Below are 19,112 nucleotides of genomic sequence, written 5' to 3'. Positions count from 1 at the left end.
AGGTAATACTTTTACGATAAGGTAGCTGTAAGAACCTGGACCATCAAGTCCTTGATATCTACCACACTGCACTGATTTATATACTATTGAGATTAGTTTCAGAATCCCTGATGTGGTGGCTTTGCCAGAATGAATGGGAATAAAAGCAGAGTATTAATTTAAATTCCGCCCCCCCTCCCCCCAAACTGTTCTTTAGTATCCCAAAATAACTGTTTATCTCTCAAAGAAGAAAAGATATCTAGGGCCTTCTGTGTTTTTGTTCTGAATTTCCTGGGTAGAAATATATGTGCTTTTGCAAGATTGTTCAAGTGAATCAAATTTCCTGCTTTTGAAAAACTGCAGCTAAATCTCAAATCTGAAGAAATTGTACTTTCTAATATAAGAAGACCAGTATTGTTGAGTCTTTTTAATGTCATTAACTATCATAACTTTAGAAACCTAAATTCAGAATTTTGGTACCTCATATATAATGAAAAAACTAACAAAAAGGAAAGGAAAACGTTGTGGCTCTGTTCTTAAAAGCTTGTTCAGGGGAGCGTGACAGGAAAGAGGACAGACATTGCCAACCTGACAAGTGTGCTCATTTCATAAGTTTCACTGTTTCCATTATGGTCTTGTTTTACTCATCTCACTGAAGGGACTTCACAGATACCTGATGAGAGGTAACTGTGAGGGCAGTGAACTCCTGTGGGGGCTTACTGTAATAGAAACCTGCAGATTGGGAGCTGTCTGGATGGCTGATTTTGGAATGATATTCCTGAATTGTTGTTTTCATACTTAAACTACTTCTTTTTACTGTGGCAATTTTGAAGGAAGATTCAGCCTCTTATTTATAGATGGTAATCCCTCTTAAATACCTGGTTGTTTCAAATTATTGTTTACGACAAATGTTTAAAAATGGTTGTCACAGAAGAAAGTTAATTAAGATTGGTAAAATATTTGAATATTTTAGGATATAAAAGGGGATAAATACCGTTTAATTTTATGGGTTTCTCTCTCTCTGTTAGTACAAATAAAGAAAATACAAGAAAATTACCGAATTGTTTAGAAAATAATTGAGCAATTATTTAAACTTGCCATTCTTTATACACCCCAGGGTGTATAATTTCAATGAGAGAATGTTGTTTATTTTCCACAGACTCCTTTTGTTTCTAACAAAATAGTGCTTTGTATGCTGGAGAAGAAATAGAATCATAGAATCATTTAGGTTGGAAAAGACCTTTAATGCTTTACATCCTCTTTTGAAGGTTTGCTCATAAGTAAAATAGGAGATTTCTATAATTAATTGGAAGGGAATAACTTCATTAAAAAGTGAGGAAGCTGCCTTTCTATTCTGAAGTCATGCTTAAATTTTAAACATTTTCTTCTATGATTTGAAGGATAGTCGAGGTATGAATTATTATGAAGACAAGCTTTTAAGGTGGATTTCAAAACTGGTCTTGAGTAAGCCATTTGACCTGCTCTGTCTCTTACCATCCCTTTATAGGGATAATGTATAGGAAGAATGTATTTTCTCATTTCAGTAGGAAGTAGATAGAATTTAAAAAGTATTGCCATCTACTCAGAGGTAGAAATAATATTGTTGATATAAGGATTTAGATAAACATCATCTTAATCTACTACTTTGAATATGTGGCATTACTAAAATACTTTAAAAACATTTTTAGTTCAGACCATTTTGGGTAGCTTTCATTACCAGTTACTTCATCCCATCCAGATGCAATTAGCTTGAAACAGAATCAGAATCAAAAAAAAATCAGTAATCAAATTTACATTATTTTTCTTTATGTTCAAAGGCAGATATTTATATAGGTATGTTGCATAGATATTACTTTTCTTTCTCATAAATTTTTTTTCTTGCAGAAAAGTAACTTCAAGTTCTGTTTTTTTTCAACAGCTATCAACTGTTGAGTGGCTATAAGCCAGCGCCCATGGATCTGAGTTTTATCAAACTGACCCCCTCTCAAGAAGCCATGGTGGATAAATTAGCAGAGAATGCTCACAATGTTTGGGCAAGGGACCGTATAAGGCAAGGCTGGACATACGGCATCCAGCAGGTAAGTAACGGTGACACACAATCAGGCAGAAACAGGTAGTGAATGCAAGTTTGTCAGTCAAAGAAAACAAAAATACATCATTGAAAGAAATCCTGCTAAACAGCTAAATATGAGACTCTTTTACAAGCAATATTAAAAATCTTGGTGGTATGTTCTTGTATGCTATCTAGATCTCTGGGTGAGAAAATTGCATGCAGGAAGCTAATGTGCTCCAGTATTTTAGGAAATGTAAATATTGACTTTCACTAGGGGAATAATTTAAATGTTTGCGGTTTTGGGAATTGAATAATTTTGTTTATCCAGGAAAATCAGAATGTAAACTTCTAGTAATAACTTTGCTAATACGTTATATTTCTGGCGGAAGCTGTGTTTAACTGAGAATAGTTAGGTCAGTCTCAAAGTTCAACAACTACTTTAGTTGTTCTGCTCCAGTGAATAGGAATATTATTTAGTAGTTATCTCAATGTGTTACAAGAGAGGAGAGTAAGAATACAACATGGGGGATTATTAAAAACAAAACTCAGGTTTTTGGTTTCTTTAAAAAAATCCCCAAACCCACTCAGTTTGGTGTACCATGAGCCTAATTTAGTGTTTTTGAAGACAGCTTCTACATCAGTTTTTCCCCTAAAGATTTCCTATTCTTTTTGTAATTGGTTGTGAATTTTACATACAGAAAGGTCACTTCACTTGCGTTAATAAATGCGTGGTAGCATTTCACACTGAAATTTTTACCCCTTGGGGAAAAAAGGAGTTTTCATGGTTTTGTGCTGAGCATAAAAGATCATTATTTTTGAAAAAATGAGAAACAGCTGTTTTGTAGGTACATACTTTTTTCTTCCTACAGTGGTTTTGTTTTTGACAAAAATTTGACTTAATACATTTCAATGCCACATACGTCAAATTTTGTTCTTCTACAGGACCAAAATTCATTCTATTTGCAAACCTTTTGTGTAAAATAATAAGAGTCTGTGGTTTTATATATTAAGTTAGCCACTTCACCTCATCACATACGGGTATGCTCATGAGACAAAATATATGCTGCATATCTGCAGCAGTATTTCAGTATTGTTCATTATAGTATCTTACTATGAAGCTGTCATTGTGTTACCTTGTACGCTGTTTAGGAAATCTATGTTCTGTATTTGGGCCTAGACAGACAGTGAGTCAATTCTTCTGTTTTCAGATTGGAATTTATGTATATTCTCCACTAGAAAAACACTGAAGATAATTCAGTGTTTGTGCAACTCCCCTGCTTTCCCCAGGATCAAATTTTTCCATAATACTGCACCTTTAAGTAAGAGGGGGCCTTTTGAAGCGCTGGTAACATTTCTGATAGAATATGATCATAATCATGTTGGAAGTAGTGATTTTCTGTTGTCAGGTAGAGGGAGGGGATTAATTATTTCAATCCTGTCTTTATGGAGTCAGTGCACAATTCATTTCTAGAATGAAAAACTGTGTGCTCAAAAGAAGTATTTTTGATATTAAAGAATGCACTCAAGAATTTATACCATGTCTCCCATATTTTTTGTTCTTCCAGAAGCTAATAATTTTCAGTACAGGACCTTGCCAACTGAGAGCTTTGAAATTAATGAAAGTTGGGAAATAGTTACAACTTTGATAGAAACTTGACATAGCCCAAAATTAAATTTTGTTTTGAAACAGAATTTATTGGTTAAGATAAATTTAAGAACCTTCTGGAATCAAATGCATCTCTTAGCTAATTGTATTTCTAACTAGCTTTGGGAAAATTTAATCTTATGACTCATACAGCAAACAAATTTTCTTAGATCTTGAAGACAATTTAACCTACCCTTTTTATCAGTGCATCTTTGAAAAAACCCACAAATAATTTTGGCATATTTATTGGAGGGAATTTGCAGCTAAACTGCATGTTTTCTGAATTAGGGAGGTATTAAGTAGGAAAATTGGTTAAATGGTGATGTCAAATGTATTCCTGCTTTGGGAATGATATGTAAAAGATGTAATGGGAGTGGGTGGCGATGAAAAAATTTCTCCTTTACATCTTCACAATATTGTTGTTATATTGTCTTTATGTCTGTTTTGGTGTGCCTGTTCTTATGGAAGGTTCTGCATTTGAAGAGGTGTGATGTGATGGTCATAAATTATTAGTTTTATTATGGTTTCCAAAAGGCTGTGGAGTTGCTCAAGGCCATAATTTGGGTTTTAAAAAAAACACCCCCAAAAAGACATCAATCAGACAAACCTAGTATAGGATATATCCTAAAATTAAATGCTGCAGAGGAATCAGGAAGTCTGTCTTATGTTCTCAGTGTTGTGCTCAGGGAAAGAGACTAAACTGACTGTTGAACCTAAAATGTAACCCTGTGAGGAGACATTTTTGAGCCTCACCAGGAGAGAGCAGAGGGGAAAAAAGAGGACTCTTATCTACTCACTGAACAGCTCTCTGTATTTTATCTACTGACTCCTAAAATATTTTTCTGAGGGAAACTCTTGGAGCCCTGGCCTTCCCCAGGCTCCCTTCCTAAAAAAGGTCCTGCTCACTGGATGACAAAGTTTAACAAGAAAATTAAATCTCTGCTCACTTACTAAAATTTATAGTCTGGTGAGAGAAACCTCATGGCAATTAGAGGTTTTCTTTAAAACCCTTTGGCCTTGTAATTACTGAGTGCTACATTACCTATTTTTCAAGAGTTTTAAAAGATTGACTCTATAGCCTCAAAGATATCTGACTAGACAAACAGGATTTAGGTATCTACATCCATTCTGATGGCCAAGGACAAGTTTTTGCTTAAAAAAACCCCACTGCTACGTGCTTATGCTTATCCAGTGGGTTTATTTTGTGGGCTGCATTTTGTCATCCCACCATATTACTGTGACATGTTACAGTACTGGAATAAAGTGACATGATGTTATGCAGTATAATACTATAGACTGATCTTGCAGAGCTGTAAAATGGTTTCCTAAGGGAAAGATGTTTGAAAGTAATCACTGGCAAATACATTATGGACAGCAATTGTGCTGAGGCTGTAGGATAAATTAAATATTCTAGTAGGTCTGCTCTGTATGAGGGCCTCAGCATTTTGGGTTTATATAAAAAGAAAAAAATCAAAGGGATACTGTCAAACAGTTAATGTATAAACCATTTCTTTCTTTAAAAGCTGTTGGAGAAAATGCCTTCCAACTTCCAGATTCTTTCGCTTCTTCTAAATCCATCACTGCTTGTCAGGGTTTTTTCTTAACAAGATATAGCAAGCTACGTTTTATGCATGACTATATACAGTATTTTTGTTCTGCTGCTGCAGAGCCAACCAGCCAGCCAGGAGAGGGAGCACAGTTCTGTTCCCAGAACTGTCCTGGCAGCTGTGATGACACTGATCTCAAACAAGTATTTTTTGGTAGTACAGACTAACAGTTGCTTATTGCTGCAGGAAGGAAGAAAGCAGAAGGAGAAAAACATGCAGGAAAAATATGTATTTCTGCTTAAAAAACATAATAAATAGCAAGTGTAAGTGGAAAAACAAGCACAAAAATCAGTATGAAAGTACTTGATAGTGTCCCTTCAAGGGGGAACATGCTTCCTTGCAAGTTGGTGGTCTTGGAACTGGGGAAATGGTAAATGAGCAAGGACAGATAAAGGAGTTAGATCCAGGCAAAGAAGCAATATAGCCTTGCTGTAAGTGAATTAAAATACTCACATTTGTGCTACGAAAGATAGTTCTGTTTTTTTTTTTTTACCTTTATGGATTTTGATATTAAGTCCTGTCATAATTACATGAGTTTTTTTGTTCGGTTATTTGTAAGAAATTTTTCATAACAAGATAATGGAAAAATAGTATTGAAATATAAAAGTATATGTTTGTGACTAAATCTTTACAATCTAATGGAGAATATTCAGAACTCATATAAGTTTATCCATGAATTTAGGGAATTTTTTGACATTCATAAAACTGTGATTTTATGCATACAGGAGAATCCCAACATCCATATGAATAACAACATCCATCTCAACAAAAGAAGAGGAAAGAGTCAAGCTTAGATATCAGAAAGCAAATGAAAATAATTTAAAGGACATTCTTTGCCTCATCACTCTTCATGAATACATGACTTCTAGGTCTCCCCACTGATTGTAGAGATCACAGGCAAAGATTCTTTCACATTTTGCTTATATACACTGTCACATATCCAGGTATCTTAGTCAAGGGGTATCTTGCTTTTACTTCATGCTTCATTGTGTTCTGTTTAGAAATGCTAACAATCAGAAACCCCATTTATACTGACAAAAAGAAAAATTATTAAAAATTTCACAGCTCTAACCATTGTTTATAAATATTGGCAACCTAAAATTTTTCTGCCACTGTGTGAAAAGCATCTTGAAAAGATGCTCAGCATTTCCTGTCCTAGAATAGTCAGTTGGTATTGCTAAGCAATTATATGCAATCTTACTTCTCTTTGGCCCAAAAATGCAAGACATTTTGGTCTTTTAAAGTTAGGATTCTATTTTTTCCTTCATATTTATAAAAAGTATATGGAATCATTTATTGATCAGGAGTTGGTGTTCTCAGACTGCCTAAGGCTGCAATGCAAGAGAGGCATTGTTCTGGAAAGGCAGGCTGCATGAAATATGCACATGTGGGAAAAACCAAATTGTTGCTCATTTTTTCATTAAACATATCTAAAAACAGCATTTGTCTTTGTAAAAACCACTTACGTTACCTCAATTTGACATTTTACATGATTTATACCGATGTATTAGTACCTTCCATTTATAGTCAGGGCACATTCTGCCAGCATTCCATATGGTCCTCAATGAAGATGGCAGAAGCTGTACACATTTTATTAAGGATACACATACTTCCAAGGTGTACCTGAGTTCCAAGAACTCAGCTGCTAGTATTCCTAGTGAGGAATACAACCTCTTCTTTGGCTGGGTACATTTGGATTACTAACGTTGCTAAGAATACAGCTTTGTGAGGACTTTATTGTGCTTTCTGTTTCTAATGCTGTGGACTTTGGAAATTGCCTTTTTAGTAAACACCAGTTTAGAATAGTATTTTTCTTTTTCCCATATAAGATGATTTGTAATTTTCATGGTTTCTGGTTAAACATGAGCTGCTGCTGTGGGTGTGGAAAAGCGAGGCATGAAAGGTGTGGTGTAGGAGATGATCCTGCTGACAGTGTCCCTGCTGCACACACACCTGGTGACTCACTGGTTTTCTAGCAGCCCTGCTGGCAAATTTGTCCTGTAGCATTTGTTCTGGCAATTGCTTGGAAATCTTTGTGATAGTGAGAGGTGTGGATACCCCATGTGGGTGGAGATGTGGCAGCAAGCAGAATCAATTCACAGCTGTGGAATGGGGGTTTGCTAATGGTGCAAAGGGAGCTAAAAAAACAACGGCACATCTGTCTCACTGGATGTGTGCTGAAATACATTGTTTTGTGCTTGTACTTTAACAGCCTTGCTTATGAGTCAGCTCATTTCAATACCACGTGGAATATGTGTCTGTACAGCTCTAATACTTTAAATCACAAAATGTGTGTTCCAAATAAATTATTATCATATTTTTCCTGCACTCTTCCTACTATGTGTTTCAACTTTTCAGTCTTTTCCTATCTTTCTTTCTGATAAGCACTTACATATGTTTCTGATGACCTTTTGTTCTCTTTAGTCTAGTGGTCTGTGCTGTTCCTGAACTTCTCAGAGATTTGGGAGCATCCAGGAGTGCACAGCTTTGCAATATAACATTTATAGCTCTGAAAACGACATTATTATTTTCAGATGTCTTTTACAGGTTTATATGATGCTTTGTTTTTTTTTTACTGAGTTACTGTTGAAGTACACAACCTTATTACACACACTGCATTTCTTAATATGTTCTTTTAGAGCTGCTTATAGAATTTGACTATGGTTTTCTCTGCTTCTGTAGACAATATGGATATTTCTACATATATCCATATGTAGAAATGTTTTATTGTGTTATTGTTATATGAGATCTGTCTGTGCAAGTTCCAAGACCAGTTGTAGGTCCAGTGCCAGGAGAACAGTTATTGACACATCACAGACTCATTGAACAAAACAATGCACTTTATGTCCGTCATGTGTTTCCTTTGAATTACTTTGCAGCAGTGTTCTTTACCTGTCATGGAAGTTTTAAAAGGCTGGTTGATGTTTTTTTGCTCTGTGTGTTTAGGTATTTTTTTTTTTCTGTTGTTCTTTCCTTTTCCTTTTAAGAGCTAGACGTAGTAAAAAAAATTATGCAGTTAAATTGGCCCATTGTTGACTAATTATTGCCTCATTCATATCCTTTTATACACTACAAATAAGCCTGTGTGTACCCATTCAAATAGTTGTTTGTCTGTCATTTGCTCTGTGTATCAGAATCTGTCCTGTACACTGTGGAAGCCAATACTGACTTTTGATGGTCAGAGCTATATCCATTCAGGGCACATTCTGCCAGGCACCCCAACTTTTTATGGTTGCAATGTTTACCTAAGTGAAGTAAATTAAATTCTAAATTATTAATGGAAGCTTGTTACATGAAATGAAGACAAAGCTGTGTAATAAAATGCATAGGCTTTTCCACCCTTTTTTTTTTTTTTGCTATTTTCTGAATTAAAAAAAATATATATATATATAAATACCATGTGTGCTACCCAGCTCAAACCATTTGTCTGTTAGCAAGTAGTTGCCAGACAAACTGTACAAAATGGTCTTCTGATGAATCATTGGATTGTCAAATCTGGAAAATTCTGGCAAAAATCTTTAAAAAACTTCTTAGGTTGAATGTTAAAACTTATTTTAACAGTCTACAATAACTTCTTTGTATTGAGTAGGAGGAATTCAGTCTCTGTACTGCTTGGAAGTGTACTCAGTAAAAATTACCACTCTTAGCTAATCAGTTTTCTTGTTGACTTGATTGCGAATGTGCAAAGCTCAATCACGGTGCAGTATCATTCACTACACTTACACCAGAGAGGTGCAGAAGGTCATTAGTACGAAAACTTATGATGGATATAACAATAAGTGTGCTTAATTCAGAAATAAGTAACACATTCAAAATTAAAATAGATGTGAAATAGGAAAAAAAAAAGCCAAAGGAACAAAGTTGTTAAAAGAAAGATCTCACATTTCAATTTTAAGATATAGGCACAGTTTTGAATAGGTGAGAAAGGTCACAATGTTAAATAAAATTAGATCCAAGGCAAAAATGTGTAAAATTAAGTTGGTTTAATACATTCAATTTCTGTATTCCTTCTTTTTTCTCTCCTTGCTTTCATTTTGTTCTTAGCCATTTTAAAAGCACACTATATTTCATTTTATACAATGTTATCAGCTGATTGCCTGTATATTAATTTCTGTTAATGGTTGCTGTGGCAACTAAAAATGCACTAGTCTAACATTATATCCTGGATAAGAAGTTGCATATTTATTGTTCCAAACTTTCATATTTTTAGACAGTATGTCACAATGTGTTTTGAACATAAAGTACTTCAGAGATAATTATTTCTTCTTTTTGTGTCCTTACAATAACAAATAATCAAACTCAGAGTGTTTCATCACCTCAGATGTTAATGTTAATACTCTTATATAAAATAATCGTTTCTCATAACACTTACTTCAGCATTTGCTCGAGGGACACAGCCCTTTTTTCACATCTACCAGATTAAACATTGGACAAAACAGGATGTCAGGTTAAGAATTTGGAATAAATATTAAAAGTAGGTCTCTCAAACGGAATTAGTGTTGGTCCTGCCACTGTCCTTTCCACGGAATATAATTAGAGCTGATAAGGTTTTGTAATTTGTCTCCCCAGCAATGCTTTACCATTATCTTTCTGTTAGCCCTTTTACCATGTAGGTAATGCTTGCCCCTTAATATTTCTTCTCCTAGAGGAATAACTTGTAGGACCAGATTTCATCAAGCACTGCTTTTTAGCTGACCTTCCAATATCTGCTCACTATGACAAGGCAAGAGACAGATAGCCTTGCATCTAAGCATTTGAATAATTACAAAAGATGCCTGCAAGATTTTTTTCAGAATGGATGTGCCATTTATCCCTGCTTGCAAAGATAGAAGTGAAACCACATATGTTCCTAAAACTAGAACTGTAATGCTGTAAAAGAAGTAAGGTACTTTCAGTGTAGACATTGTCTTTTTCTATAATAGGCATTTTTTGTGGACTCCTTAATGAATCTAACCAATAATAAAAGACTCTCAGTATCTTTGGTATTGTACTGAACAGAAAAAACAGCAACTATTTTTTATATGCTATGTCCAGTCTATAGTTCTTTTTAAAAATATAAATATTAGGAAAAACATGGAGAGTTCTTTGCATGGTTTCTCTCATTGCCAACAAATTGTGACAGGATGACAGAAGAAAATATAGACAAGTAAACTCTTAAATTCTCTTAGTCACTAAAAATTACATTAGCCATTTAAATAATCCTGTTAAACACTGCTTGCAAATAAGATAATTTTGAAGTGGAGGGAAACCTAATCAATGTTTTTAAATAAACCTGAAATGCAAAGATTAAACCTTACCAATATTTTCATTTCAGCTAGAGAGAGGTTAAATCCCTGTTGCAAAAACTCTTCACATGGAGCACATAAATTATATTCCTGCAAACCCCTTTATTTTTGACAAATATGTGTCTTAAATAGCTATTATAGTAAGGCATGGATTTACTATTTATTTTGTAATTTATTAATTAGTGTTGCGTGCATTTATGATTTTTTATTAGTAGTATTTTGTTCTTTTGTTTTTATTATATTTATTATTTGGACATTTCATCTATCTTGTTTAATTCTATAATAAACAAACACGTGTATATATTTGTAATACAGAAATGTCTCAGCTTCAATTAGGAACAAGTTTCTTGTTATGGTGGCTACTTCATAAACAGCGTATGAAATATAATTATTTTGACTTTTTTGTCATACTCTTTGGATCTAGTCATGTTTCTGTGGTTTGTATTGTGACTTTATTCATTAAATTTGACAGAAACTTACAGCAAGTATAAGACACAGCTTTTAATTGTGTGTGTCACTTGTTTTTTAGTGAATTCAGTCTTGTAGTTTCTAGACTATTGCAATTTCTTTGATTCCTTGCCATATTTGAGTTTACATGATTTCAGTTGGTATAAACAGTAATTTCTATGCTGCTGTTGAAGAATAATCTTGTCTGTGAAACAAAACACAGTTTCTGAGATGGAACTGTTTCTTCACACTTATGTAGGATGTGAAAAATCGACGAAATCCTCGCCTGGTACCGTACGCTCTTTTGGATGATCGGACAAAAAAGTCCAACAAGGACAGCCTTCGGGAAGCAGTCCGAACCCTTCTAGGCTATGGTTACCATCTGGAAGCTCCTGACCAAGATCATGGTAATGAATTTTGGCTTTTTTATCTCAAAAAGAGGTTAGAATGTTCTGCTCTCCTACTGAATTTGTTGGTCCAATAAAACATTTTGAATGGGTGTTTCCAAATTTAATGGGTGCTTTTCTCCATTTTCCATTCTCTTAGATCTTAATTTCTTTCTTTCCTTATTGTTTCCTTTCCTTTTTGTTTCTTTTCCTTGTTCTGTGGCCTCAAGTGAATATTTAAAAAATGTAACACATTTACACAATTTAAACCAATAAACACAGTTTCTTGGAATAGTTTTTATTTAATGCTATATTTGCTATTTCAAGACAAAATAGGAAAAAAAAATGCAAACTCAGTAGATGTGAATTTTATATTCCTCAAATTTTAACTTTAAATAATGAAGAATTCTACAGTTTGTGTACAGTCTTGTGTTTAAACACTTAAAGCTGCTAGATGAAATTTTCTAAAATGAATGAGTGCAAACCAAATTTCTGTGACTATCAACCTGCAAGTCTAGAATTAGATAGTCTGTTAGAGCCTTTAAGCTTCTTGGACTTTCTCAGGTCTTGGAAGTTGAATTAGACTATAAGTAAACTTTAGTTCACTTTTTATAAAGTTTTCTTTGAACTTTGATCGTTTCCAGGTGGAATATCTTATTGATACTGTGGGCAGTATTTTCAGTTTGAGACGTCCTACAATGGAAAAAAAAATGTCTGAACTATTAACAAATAATTTTTTAAGAAAGTACAAAACATTTAACTCAATAACTGCAACATATATAATGTTAAGAAAGTACAAGAAATCAGGAGATATAATGTACAAATAAACAGATCTAACTCCATTGACTCTATTTTAGAAGTTCACTTAGAGATAAGAAAATATGGAATAATCAAAATTGTAACTAGCATCTTTACAATCTCAGCAAAATTTAGAAATTTTTAAAAATGTGTCTAAAGCTTTTTTTTTTTTTCCTTCATATAGTGATAGTGGTTGTTAAGTCTTGACCTATTTAGGCTATAGATCCTCAGTAAAGCATTTCTGCAGAAGACATAACTCATACCTAAAGTGTACACAGGGAGCGTACCATTTGGAATTTCCTTTCCAAAGCACATGCTTGCTCTGATCCTCAGCTTTTATGAGATGCTGCCATTAAATTACACTCAAATATGAGGCATTGTTGACACCATGAATGTGTAACAAGGCTGGATTGATGAATAAGTACAACGTTCCTTAGTGGAATGGATAGTGTTGGTGGCAAAATGCCACGGTCTCACTCTTAAATCTGCCGAGACTGGGGAGTAAAACCCTGCTGCATAATCCTAGAATTTCTTCCCCTCCCACTTTTGGGAAGGAGATTCTACAAAGAAAGATTGAGCATGACTTCTGAGAAGTTCTGAGAGGGTGGGTTGGCTGGTACAGGAGGCCTTTGCCTCTTGTGAAGATATAGGGGTTGTCTAATGGTGTAGGCGAGATGGAGAGAGAGTGCACACTCCTTTCCCACAGTCTCTTCCACATCCCGCTGAATAATAGTAATCCCCTTTTTCATTTACAGCTCTGAGAACCACATGCTGCTGCCTTTCTGAACTGTTGAAAACCACTATAGTTTTCCTTAGAATGCAGAGGTTGTTGGGCTGGTTCTGTGAATGGAGTTACTAATGGAATGTAAAGAGCACGAGTGCAATCCTTGAATCTGAAAGATGTGATCAAGGTTGTTGAAAAATTCCCAGCAGAAAGGAACTGCAAAACAGTGCCCCACAAATTGTCCTTTCTTGAGGAAAGCCTGGAATTGTATTCAGCAAAAGATTTTGATAGTAATTTTTGGTATTTAGATTTTGCAGTCTATGAGCTTCACAAGTTTTGGAGATGCATAAAACATGTCACAAGGATCCTCTTTCATCAGCCAAAATTCGTACTGTTATTAAGGGATTTAGAGCCCTCTAGTGGTGTTCTGCATCTCCAGTCATTAATATTTATTTAAACATTAATTTTACAAATTTCTCTAGTATTGTTTTTTTGTTTTATTATTATTATTATTTACTGGTTTCCTATAGCAGCTGTATTTCTGGGATTGCTTAGATTCTGGAAAGCATTTTGTTACGTAGAATATAAAAAGAAAACAATTTCTCAGTTACCATGCCTTGTGGTGCTTCATCTGTATAGATGAGGTATTAAGGGTCTTCAAAAGTATTTTTAATGCATTAACTGTAGACTATCAAAGAGAAAATTCTACTGATAAAGAGTTACATGGCAGAGGGTTGTGTTGCTTAGAGGAAAGTTAATGCACCATGCCTAACTGAAGTCAGGCATGGTGGCTGGGGAAGTGATGGTTAATTCTGAAGGATGTGATTTTGTAGGCTATCCGAGGTGATACTGGAAATGTGGACCTTGATGTGTGTGAGAAAACAGAAGAGAAAGGGAGAAGTTCTTATCATGGCCTAACAAACAGGTGCAAGTACAGAAACTCAGGGAGAGGAGGAATTGTGGTGATTAGATTGGAATGCTGACTTCTCCTATGTTGCACAGGCTTTATTGGATACATTATAAACTTGTGGGAAAAGGTCATTGCTTTTTGGCCTTTTTCCATGTAATTGGAGAAAAAGAATCAGAGTGATCCTTGAGTCGTCTATTTGTAGCTGCACTCAGATTTCTAAGTTCTCCTCTCTTTGTGTGTGTGGTGTGGGGTTCTTTTTTTCATCGTTGTTTGTTGTTGGGTTGTTGTTTGTTTGTTTGTTTTTTAATCCACTGATTCCCAGAATGGGCAAGGACACTTTCCCCACTTAGCTGTTCTGCAGGCACATTCTTCTTTTCATGTCTATGCTCAAAGGGATTCCTTTACCTTTTGCTTTTACTTGTCAGTAGTTGCAACTAGCACTCTCTGCATTGATTTTTTTTTTTCCCCCTTTATACTAATTTTTATTATTTTAACCCTTACAGCAACAAGGCTGGATGTGTGCAGTGGGATAATGGAAAAGTTCAGGATCTTTCGCACAGAAAAGACTTACGCAGTGAAGGCTGGGAAGTGGTACTTCGAGTTTGAGGCAGTTACTGCAGGAGACATGAGAGTTGGCTGGACCAGGCCAGGCTGTCTGCCAGATCAGGAGCTTGGCTCGGATGAAGAAGCTTTTGTTTTTGATGGCTTTAAGGTTTGTATGTGTTTATCTGTAATAATATGAGTGGCTGAAAAACTTCTAATTTTTGTGTCTTGTTCCGTGTGTCATTCCGTGCCTCAGTTGCCTTCTCTGTTTCCATTGCTGTTCTATGAAATTCTTTTTCTGTCTTTGAGGGCCTAGGTAGAATAACTAGAATCAGTGTCACCTGAAAAATAAATTAGCAGGGTTTGGCATTTTCATAATGTTTTTTCACAAATTCATGTGTTTCTACAGTATATATAAAGAATTGAAAATCAAAGGGGCTTAATTAAATTCAAAATACTGGAAAAGCTGTAATTACCTATGAAAAATTTATTGAAAGTTTCACTCTGTTGTTCTCTCTATAAGAAGTGCCATTAGGGAATAAATACACTTAAGATTATTAATAGTAAGTGTTTGAGGCAAACTTCAATACAAAGTTTTTGTAGAAATGTAAGAGTTCCAAAGAGGTTTTTGTGGAAATTCTTACAGCTTAAATGAAGTATGATAGAACCACCAAGGTTTGCTCAAATTTAACTCTGCGTGATAAAAATGACAGATTGAAATCTAGTTGTAAAAATATATGGGAAAAGAAACCTTTATATTACTGACCATTATCAGAATAGATGAAATGGCTCATTTAAATTTTTAATTTCAGTATGAGGGCAAGTGCAACTGCTATCCAAACCTTAATTGTTATTAAGGCTACTGATGACTCATTGTCAAAATAATTATTGTATCTGGTATTGGAATTAATTTCCTTTATTACATTAAAATATGTAACAGAAATCAACAGTATTCCTGGATGTAGCCAGCAAGGTAAAGTTTTCAAATGTATTTTATTTGGGAAAATAAATATTGTGGGAATTGATTTGTTTCCCACTTTTGTATTGCATGAGAGGCTGCCTTGAAGAGAGAACTGAAAAGTTATTTTTGTAAAGTGTCTTACATAAATCATTCAAGTCCTCAATTTTTACTGGAGTAGCTGTGCAGTTGCCTTCTGAATCTTATGGTTTGACATTTGAGTCTCAATCCACAAAGATATTTGGTTGTTTTTGATTTTAATGGGTTCTTTCTTGGTGGAAAAAAAAAATTACCTTCAAGATATCAAGAAAGGTTCATTGGTTTTGTACAACTTCTAGGATGGATGCAGAGCATACACATCTACTTGTGATGAAATGCATAGGAATCCTATCTGTTACTAGTTATTAATGTGGTTGTTTTTTTCTATGCTTGGTTACAATAGCTCTTATCAGATGTTAATTTATTTGAGTTCCAATCCAAGATCCCATTGAAAGCCTTTGTAGTCTTTGACTTGAAAGTCAGTCAGAGGAATCATTAATCATGCCCTCAGCTACTCTGGAATCTATCAGAAATCCAGCACTTGTCTTATTCACAGACAGTTCTATTCCTTCCAAAATATTTAAAGAATTATACTCAAGGAAACAAAGCAGATTGTTTGCAAGTAATGAATTATAGGCTGCTAAAGTAAATAATAACAATTGCTTAAAAAGGGTTTGTGAAGTAGCTATTAAACATTGTAATTGATAGCATATTATTGTGATTACAAGTCTTTCATGGAATTTCTGCAGAAAACTAAACCATACTCTCTTGTAACCAAAACGTTGAAATAGCAATTTTTCCTGTCGGCTCTCTTAGCAATGTTTTATAATGCTGATGTGAGGGGTGCTTGCAGCAAGTTAATTGTTGTATTTCCATATTCAGAGTCAGCTTGGAATACTCACATACACAGTTTTGGAATGATATTCTGGGAAAGTGTTCATTTTAATGCCATCTTAATTGAGGCAGTTAATTATTACATTTACCCTTAAAGACGAGAAGAACATTGTCATTATTTTTCTTTTAAATGCTTCTAATTATTTTCAGGCACAGCGGTGGCATCAAGGTAACGAGCATTTTGGCCGCTCTTGGCTGGCAGGAGATGTTGTTGGATGTATGGTTGACATGAATGAACACACTATGATGTTCACCTTAAATGGTGAAATCCTCCTTGATGACTCAGGCTCAGAACTTGCATTTAAGGACTTTGAGGTTGCTGACGGTAAGTGCTGTAATATATCATGCTGTTAAGTTGCTATGGCCTCGTTTTAGCTGTGAGTTCACTTTAATATGTTTCTTTGTGTTTCACGCCCCTGTTCTCACCCCTGCCCTTGCCTTCCCTGTCTTTTCCTTTTTTCTATTTGATTAGTATTAGCCTTTTGGAAAGGAAATTTTATGGGTGCGACAATGAGGAAGGAGATTTTTTTCTGTAGTGATCTTTGTGGCTATCTTTAGTTTGAGACCCTTTAGCTGTTTTTCAGGGATGTATCTGAAAGGGCAGATTAATGACTTTTAATATTTCATTCTTAGTGCAGTAGATCACCATATGACGTAATAGAATTATAGAATGTATCATAGAATGGTTTGTGTTGGAAAGGACCTTTTAAGAGCACCTAGTCCACCCCTGTGCCATGGGAGGCAAGAACATCAGATTTTATCTGGATGAAGTACTGAAATAATATGAAGTGTCTGTCCAGTAAGTGAGAAACCATGGTAGTGAGTTTAAGCCATCTTTAAAGTTTAGTTTTAGCACTAGGAGGAGAAATGACACCTAATCCAGTCAGCTGATACAAAACTATCTTTCAAAATATTCTACTTAATTCTTAAACCAGGAGATTGAGCTTTGTGCTTACTGTGAGGTTTTTGGTGCAGGTTTCAGCATCCACAAGCACGTGCTAGTTTACTGTGAAGATGTAACTTACAAGATTTCCAAAGATGGCAAAGATTGTGAGGGTCTGTCAGGTGGCAGATTGATTCTGTATCAAAGAAGTATTTTTGTTTGTAAATTTAATTAAATACCTTATGTACAGATAGAAACAGAAAAGGGGTAAGAAATGGTATTTAGTAAGTTAACTGCCTAAAACTTCTGAACTATGGTACTGTTAAAAAAAATTTAAGCTTTAAGCTTTCATTTCTTGTAGATACGTATATTCTGCCATAAATTTTATACTTAAACAATTTTATATTTAAACAATGCAGCTGTAGATGAGAGATAAAATTAAATTTTTTGAACAAGTAAGAGCTTCACATGCTACTGTTGGGTTACTCATCCCTACTAAATTCCCATGGGAAATATGAATTTCATACCTCTTAATTAGGAAATTCCCTTTTTGAATTTTAACCACTTTATTTTCATATGAATTTTAGAATAATTTACTTTCAGGAGTACTTTGGGAGATTTATTTTTTTTCTTCCTCTAACATACATCAGGAATCAGAAATATTTTTATTTTATTTAAAATGACATAATTGCGATTAATTTTCTTGACTGGTTCCCATTACTTTACTGCCTTTGGATTTCCTTAGATGCAGTGGTAGCCTGATGAGGGAAAGGGATACAAGAACTGGCTTACTGTCAGTGTTAGATGCAAAAAATCATCTTGGTGCCATTAAATTTTAATGACTTTCCGGTTATTAGTTAGTATACTCCCATTGAGGAATAAATGATTCTGAAAGAAACTCCAATTAAATTCTGAGGGTAGGCTGCGTTTATTCCAAGTTGATGAAATCACAGTGGTGTACTTTTTGTGGTGCTTATCTCTAGCTGCAGATTCAAACTGAAACAGATCTTGCTGCTAAAGGAGTTCCTGGCTTGACCTTGAGCCTGAAGGCTTTGGTAACCATGTCAGAGTCTTCATGTCAAACCTCTCAGATTTTCCACAATATCCTTGTAATTCACGTGAAGCTCCTTTAGTATTGTTTTTGTAGGAAAGAGGTCACCCTTTGAAATAAGACATCCTAGTCTGTTTTCAAGGGAATGTGCTTATTGATCTTAGATTTAGTAACTCCAAAGCTATGTTTGAAATGATGATGGGTATTTAATACACAAATATTGGAGGCAAAAGGAGAGAGGAAGGGAAGACAACTGAGTATGTCTGTGTATGTGCAAACATTTTTTTGGGTTTTTTTGTTTTTGTTTTTTTTTTTGGTAGTCTGGCTTTGGTTTTGTTACTGGCTCTTGCTTAACAGCACTGAGACCTTTTCTGCAGGTCACTTCAATCAGTGAATCATGTGCATATTTTGTTGCTGCAAAAAGGGTTCTTTTGCTTTAGAAAACAATTAGGATTTCTGATGCAGCCTTACAGTAAATCAGTCCTGTAGATTTAATTTACTTAGGAACAATGAAAAGAGGACATGGTGCTCTGCCAGCTTAGTAATACGGCTTGTGCTGCATGTTCAGTTGTACTAACCAACAAGAGGAGCTCTTTGGGATTATGGCAGATGAATTTAATTATGACATATCCTCTCAGTGGTAAAACTGATAAAAGTAATTGCATCTTATTATGCATTTGTAGCAGATAAATTTAACTGTAGATATGAACAGGTATACTTGTACAACCCATATTTTATTTTGTCAAATTTTGATCTCTGTGAGCAGGAACTGTTTGTAGTGTTTGACAGGTTGAGTCAGGAGGTTTGTCTTGTATTCTTGAAAGTAGGGAACATTATGAAAAGTGTTGCTGTCCAGTGCTTTTGCTATGTGTGACAGACAGTGCTAGATGGTTACTTTTCATATGGTAGT

At 34.8% G+C, this 19,112-nt stretch overlaps 1 protein-coding gene across 10 annotated transcripts in view; it reads left to right on the top strand.

Moving 5' to 3' along the window:
- Nucleotides 1-19,112, top strand: part of RYR2 (ryanodine receptor 2) — a 378,221-nt gene that overhangs the window by 221,148 nt on the left and 137,961 nt on the right. For all 10 annotated transcript variants that reach the window (XM_086877715.1, XM_086877706.1, XM_086877711.1 and 7 more), the window contains 4 exons: nt 1,898-2,057; nt 11,276-11,423; nt 14,338-14,546; nt 16,419-16,593. In XM_086877715.1, coding sequence (XP_086733841.1) covers nt 1,898-2,057; nt 11,276-11,423; nt 14,338-14,546; nt 16,419-16,593 — 692 coding nt within the window. The remainder of the gene's footprint in view (nt 1-1,897; nt 2,058-11,275; nt 11,424-14,337; nt 14,547-16,418; nt 16,594-19,112) is intronic.

Source organism: Cyanistes caeruleus, chromosome 2, assembly GCF_971803275.1.
Source record: "Cyanistes caeruleus chromosome 2, bCyaCae1.hap1.1, whole genome shotgun sequence".
In the NCBI taxonomy this organism is placed as follows: domain Eukaryota; kingdom Metazoa; phylum Chordata; class Aves; order Passeriformes; family Paridae; genus Cyanistes; species Cyanistes caeruleus.
Note: the sequence above shows the minus strand (reverse complement) of the source record. Positions and strands in the feature narration are given on the sequence as shown.